Source organism: Mobula hypostoma, chromosome 5 (assembly GCF_963921235.1).
Source record: "Mobula hypostoma chromosome 5, sMobHyp1.1, whole genome shotgun sequence".
NCBI classification, from domain to species: Eukaryota; Metazoa; Chordata; class Chondrichthyes; order Myliobatiformes; family Myliobatidae; genus Mobula; species Mobula hypostoma.
Genome location: NC_086101.1, coordinates 190632856 through 190639428, shown reverse-complemented (window position 1 = coordinate 190639428; position 6573 = coordinate 190632856). Strand labels below are relative to the sequence as shown.

Here is a 6573-nt window from a genome sequence, read left to right as displayed (position 1 = left end):
GATGCATATCCAATCCCCAGGGTAGATGATTGGTGGATAAAGTTGGACAAGCAAAGTTCCTTACAAAGATTGATTTGTTAAGAGGGTATTGGTGTGTTCCATTGACGGATAGAGGTAGAGAGATTTCTGCATTTGTAACCCCATCTGGGTTATATGAATATAATGTTCTTCCACTTGGGATGAAGAATGCACCAGGTACTTTCCAGAGGATGATTAATAGTGTGATTCATGGGTTAAAAGATACAGATGCCTATATTGATGATTTAGTTACAGGAAATAATACTTGGAAAGCACATATTACTGCGGTGGAGAAACTATTTGAGAGGCTTTCAAAAGCTAACTTAACTAGTAACTTAGCTAAAAGTGAATTTGGCCATGCCACAGTGACCTACCTTGGTTATGTTGTGGGTCCGGGCTTGGTCAAAGAAAATGGTTAAGGAAATTAATCAAACTCCAATTTAGCAACAAAGTTTGATGTTACAGGAGTATAGTATTTTGATAACTCATATTAAAGGTAAAGATAATGTGATCGCTGATTGTCTATCTAGATGTTAAATGTACAATGTAAATTTTTTAACGGAGTGATGTTAACCTTTGTAACACTCCTACTGTATATTAGTTTGTAAAAGGCTGTATGATGATACTGTGCATACTGTGTATGCTGTAAATTTTATACATTTGTATTTTTTTGTAAATAGTTAATTGTTAAAATTTTGCTCCTAAAAGACCAAATCTTTATTGGAGGGAGGTGTTACATACTTTATGGATATCTTGTGACTGCCTTATGAGGACTGTCTTGCGGAGGTCACATGATGTAATGTTCCCACCAATGTGAGGTCATTTGATGACCTGTTCTCACCAGGTATATAAGTGTAAACCGTGGTGACGCAGTTAGTTTTCAGTTAGATTGTCAGTCAGATACTCCACTACACTGCTTATTAATCTCATGACGCAGTATACTTTTAAAACGGAGTTTTACTTTCTTTGGTAAGGTACAGAAGTGTTGGGCCGGCAGTTTCACCAATAGCTGCCAGATTTGTTGATGTACCTTTTCAGTAGTATTGGAGAGTGAAGTCGGCAACCTGAAGGAGTCGTTTGGCGATTTTCGTGCGGATCGACCGTTATTGAATTCGTTCAAGTAAGAGTGATCTGCATGAGATAAACTCTGCTAAAAGTAGCAGAAAAGGTTGTGCAGTATCTAGTCTATTCTACAGAGGAAAAGGTCAGTGCATTTAAACCGTTTTATTTCCGTCGTCGTGAATGCTGCGGACAAGGCAGGTTCCGGCTGGGATCGACAGTACCGTCGTGTCTTCGAGGAATTCTCTGACTCTCGTAATTGACTGTATACATCTCTTGGACTTTCAAATTTACCATTTGAAGAACTGTTTTTTGAATTTACCACTTTAAGACTGTTTTCAGATTTACTGCTTTAAGACTCTTACTGAGTTTAACGGTTTGTTAAATGGCCACATAGCAGTTTACTTCCGGCTCAGGTTTTCATTTGTTTATCTTTTTACTAATTTTGAGCTGAGTTTAATAAATATTTATTTGTTTATAAAACCTGACTCATTTCTATATTCATTGTTGCCGGTCACGTGACAGCACCAGGTTCATTCCGTCAACCACTGTAGCAGAGTTTCTTGGGAGTTTCTCTTCTACTGCTACATTTTTCTGCAAGGTTGTGCTAAAGTAGCTTTATTTGTCTTTCTCAGCAATCCGTCTGGTGTGGACAGGGCTCAGGGAAATGGTCCAAGGGGATGAGAAAGGATATCCTCCATAAGTAGACTGCACCCTTGTGCCATCACTATGATGCGTCCAAACACAGACCTGTCTGCTTTCAAGATGATCGCCCTCCCATTTGATTTCACTTCTCTTCTTACGCATATCACTGAATGTTTTCAGCTTGTTGGTTTTCATTGGGTCATGGAATTTCTTTGCTGGTGGGTCTTCCTCTAGTCTCTCATCCTTGAAGGTTGCATAGCATTGCTCACCAATCTTATATGCCTTCATCAGGTTGAAGGCAATATCCTTGGGGGCTGCCTTTGCCATAGAGATGTTAATGAGGTCCCACTTCTCTGCAAATGGGTTGACCCATTCATGTATGAGGCTAACCACTGCTGAAACTGCTTCCTCATATTTCTGGATTCTTGGCCGCTGTAGCTCCACATGAAAAAGCTCTGATTTGTTGCCTTGCACCATCTCCCTTAACTGTCCCAGGAATGCACTGCAGTGCCCAGCTGTTATGTAGTAACGCTTGATAGCTCCAGCATTCAGACTGAACCGTGATGTGTCTCCAGGAGTCTGTGTGTCTTTGTTCACTGTGGCTTCAATAGCCTGGTCCACAGGGATCTGCCCGAAGGGGATGTTACTTGACAGCTGCACTGAGAATTGGCCTGTCTTGAAGGCCTCATACTCAGAAGGATTCTTCTCTGGGAGGTTCATCATCTGAGCAAAGGGACAGGTACCTGGCATAATTCATCTTATCATAGGCAAAGCACCATGGGATCATGGTTCTTATACCACCACTGCAATGCTATTACATATTTTAGAAACATAGAAAATAGGAGCAGGAATAGGCCATTCGGCCCTTCGAGCCTGCACCGCCATTTATTATGATCATGGCTGATCATCCAACTCAGAACCCTGTCCCAGCCTTCCCTCCATACCCCCTGACCCCCGTAGCAACAAGGGCCATATCTAACTCCCTCTTAAATATAGCCAATGAACTGGCCTCAACAGCTTCCTGTGGCAGAGAATTCCACAGATTCACCACTCTCTGTGTGAAGAAATTTTTCCTAATCTCGGTCCTAAAAGGCTTCCCCTCTATCCTCAAACTGTGGCCCCTCGTTCTGGCACTAGGGGTGCTTACCTTGACAAAAATCACTATAAGAATTATTTCCCCCGCACCCCAGATGGTACCGGTGGCCCAAATTTGGGGTCCTGACTCACGGACTAATTTACTGTGCCAGTGCTCCCAGAGTGGAATCCTGTATATCAGTGAGACCCGACGCTTCGCCGAGCACCTACACTCCGCCCGACCTTTTACCTCTACGCCCCATCTTTTTTTCTCTCTCTCCAGTCCTACAGAAGGGTCTCAGTCCGAAACGTCGACTGTACTCCTCTCAATAGACGCTGCCCGACCTGCCGAGCAGGACGGCGCCCTCCCCCGACACCCCTGTGTAGGAGGCCCAATCGATTCACCGCACGATCGATCCAGCGCGTGCGCACTCGCCACATTCTCGCCAGCGATCCGATCGGTGCAATGGTCCAGCTGCTGAGAATATTCAGGACCAAGGTCGATGGATGCTTGAATATTTAGGAAAGTGTGGAAATATGCAACCTGTGTAGGAAATAATCGGGCATGGCCTTCATGGGAATAAACGGGACCTTTTCAGAATGGCAGGCGGTGACTAGTGGGGTACCGCAAGGCTCAGTGCTGGGACCCCAGTTGTTTACAATATATATTAATGACTTGGATGAGGGAATTAAATGCAGCATCTCCAAGTTTGCGGATGACACGAAGCTGGGTGGCAGTGTTAGCAGTGAGGAGGATGCTAAGAGGATGCAGGGTGACTTGGATAGGTTGGGTGAGTGGGCAAACTCATGGCAGATGCAATTTAATGTGGATAAATGTGAAGTTATCCACTTTGGTGGCAAAAATAGGAAAACAGATTATTATCTGAATGGTGGCCGATTAGGAAAAGGGGAGGTGCAACGAGACCTGGGTGTCATTATACACCAGTCATTGAAAGTGGGCATGCAGGTACAGCAGGCGGTGAAAAAGGCGAACGGTATGCTGGCATTTATAGCGAGAGGATTCGAGTACAGGAGCAGGGAGGTACTACTGCAGTTGTACAAGGCCTTGGTGAGACCACACCTGGAGTATTGTGTGCAGTTTTGGTCCCCTAATCTGAGGAAAGACATCTTTGCCATAGAGGGAGTACAAAGAAGGTTCACCAGATTGATTCCTGGGATGGCAGGTCTTTCATATGAAGAAAGACTGGATGAACTGGGCTTGTACTCGTTGGAATTTAGAAGATTGAGGGGGGATCTGATTGAAACGTATAAGATCCTAAAGGGATTGGACAGGCTAGATGCAGGAAGATTGTTCCCGATGTTGGGGAGGTCTAGAACGAGGGGTCACAGTTTGAGGATAGAGGGGAAGCCTTTTAGGACCGAGGTTAGGAAAAACTTCTTCACACAGAGAGTGGTGAATCTGTGGAATTCTCTGCCACAGCAAACTGTTGAGGCCAGTTCATTAGCTATGTTTAAAAGGAAGTTAGATATGGCCCTTGTGGCTACAGGGGTCAGGGGGTATGGAGGGAAGGCTGGGTTCTGAGTTGGATGATCAGCCATGATCATAATAAATGGCGGTGCAGGCTCGAAGGGCCGAATGGCCTACTCCTGCACCTATTTTCTATGTTTCTATGTTTCTATGAGAAAGGGAACTGAAGTAAGGGGCTGAATTACCTATTCCTGCTGTAATTCTCAAACAAGTGAAAATCTGCAGATGCTGGAAATCCTGTTCTAGCTCTGGTGAGTTACCACACCAAAAGAGATCGAACTTTAAACAGTACAGGCACTTCGGCCTCCGATGTTGTGGACACATACGCCAAGATCACTCTACGCATGGGGTGGCACGATAGCGACGTAGTAAGTGTATCGCATATACAGCACCTTACAGCGATCAACAATCAGGGTTCAATTTCCGTCCCTGTCTGTACCTTCTCCTCGGGTTTCCTCCCACAATCCAAAGACCTACCAGATAGGGTTGCTGAGTTGGAGGCATACGATATTGGCGCCGGAAGCCTGGCGACATTTTCCCAGCACAAACCTTACTATTTGATTTAACGGAAACGACGCGTTTCGCTGTATGTTTCAATGTACGCGTAAAAATAAAGCTAATCTAATCTCCTTAACCCTTCCCTCTTACATAGCCTTTCATCTATGTGCCTATCTAAGAGTCTCTTGAAGTCCTTAATCTAACTGCCCCTACCGCCACTCCTAGCAGGAGGGCATTACATGCACTCATCACTCTCTTGTAAAAAACCCTTCCTCTGATATCCCCTATCTTTTCCTCCAGTCACCTTAAGAATTATGTCCTTTTGCATTTCTGCCCTGGGAAGTAGCCTCTGCCTGTCCACTCTATCTGTGCCTCTTTTCATCTTATATACATCTATCAAGTCACCTCTCATCCTCCTCCAGAGAAAAGCCCGAGCTCACTCACCTTATCCTCGCGAAATATGCGCGCCAAACCAGCATCCCGGTATATCTCCTCTGCGCCCTTTCTAAAGCTTCCACATCCTTCCGATAATGAGGCAACCAGAACTCAACACATTTCTCCAAGTCTGGTCTAAGCAGCCTTTTATAGAGCTGCAACATTATCTCGTGGCTCTGGAATTCATGATGTTGGATAATCTTTTACCTCATTCACACCAGTGATAAAATACTAGAGCGAGCAGGCGGATCAATAATTACTGCAGGCAAGCCATGGGAAAACTGCATAAGAGTTCCCAATGATTTTTCACACTGAAGTGGAGAAATACAGATGGATCCCGAACACTGTTTCCTGTAAGCTGCACGGGTGCGGAGCAGCGCAGTAACTGAAATGCCCCCATGCACATAGCCTTTGTGGCCGCGCAGCTGAAATTTTCTTTCATATGTTTTATTAAAGAGGCACACTTATTTCCTGCTCAGTGATGGTTGGTTCACACAGCTGTAAAATAAAATTGGAGGGAACGTTGATTCCAAGCCGGCTAAAGGAGGCATCGGTACAATACAAGAAATTCCCTGGCAACAGTTAACAACTCTTTCCTTACTCATCCTCCAACCCAATGGGAGGTGGATGGCTCCAGACGTCTGCCGGTGACTCCCATCCGCAGGGTGGCAAGGAATGCCGAGTGGTAGAGGGAACTAAAGATTAATTGAGACGACTGTAAATATAAAAGCAAGAATGTAATGCTGTGGTTTTATAAGACATCAGTCAGACCACTTTGGGAGCATTATGAGCAGTTTTTAATTTTTATTTATTTATTGAGATACAGCACAAAACAGGCCCTTCCAGCCCTTTGAGCTGCACCGCCCTGATTTAATTTTATCCTAATCGTGGGACAATTTATAATGACCAATTAACCTACTTAGACTGTGGGAGGAAACCAAAGCACCACACAGTCACAGAGAGAATGACAGGCAGCAGCGGGAATTGAACCCGTGTCGCTGGCACTGTAAAGCGCAGTGCTGCCATTGGGCCTCTTAACTAAGAAAGGATGCACTGGAATTGGAGAGGGTACAGAGGAGGTTCATGAAAGTGAAAGGGTTAGGGCATAAGGAGCATTTTATGGCTCTGCCGTTTAGAAATCTGAGGGTCAGCACATGGAAATCTGCTGAATATTGAAAGGCCTATAGCAGTGGACGTGGAGAGGATGTTTCCTGTAATGAGGGAGTTTAGGACCAGAGCTCATCTTTCATGAATCTGTGGAATTCATTGCCAAAGACAGCCATGGAGGCCAAGTCATTGGGTATAAGTAAAGCAGAGGTCTATAAATTCTTGATTAGCTAGGGCATCAAAGGTTA

The 6573-nt window shown here is 44.7% G+C and overlaps 1 protein-coding gene across 1 annotated transcript; it reads right to left on the bottom strand.

Annotated features, from left to right (window-relative positions):
* Positions 1–1432: 1432 nt before the first annotated feature.
* LOC134346378 (uncharacterized) lies at positions 1433–5287 on the bottom strand. The gene is made up of 2 exons (XM_063047733.1): positions 5228–5287; positions 1433–2445 (listed from the first exon to the last, which is right to left on the bottom strand). Exon 2 carries the CDS (start codon positions 2443–2445, stop codon positions 1696–1698), a length of 750 nt encoding a protein of 249 aa, XP_062903803.1. The 5' UTR covers positions 5228–5287; the 3' UTR covers positions 1433–1695.
* Between the last annotated feature and the right edge of the window lie 1286 nt (positions 5288–6573).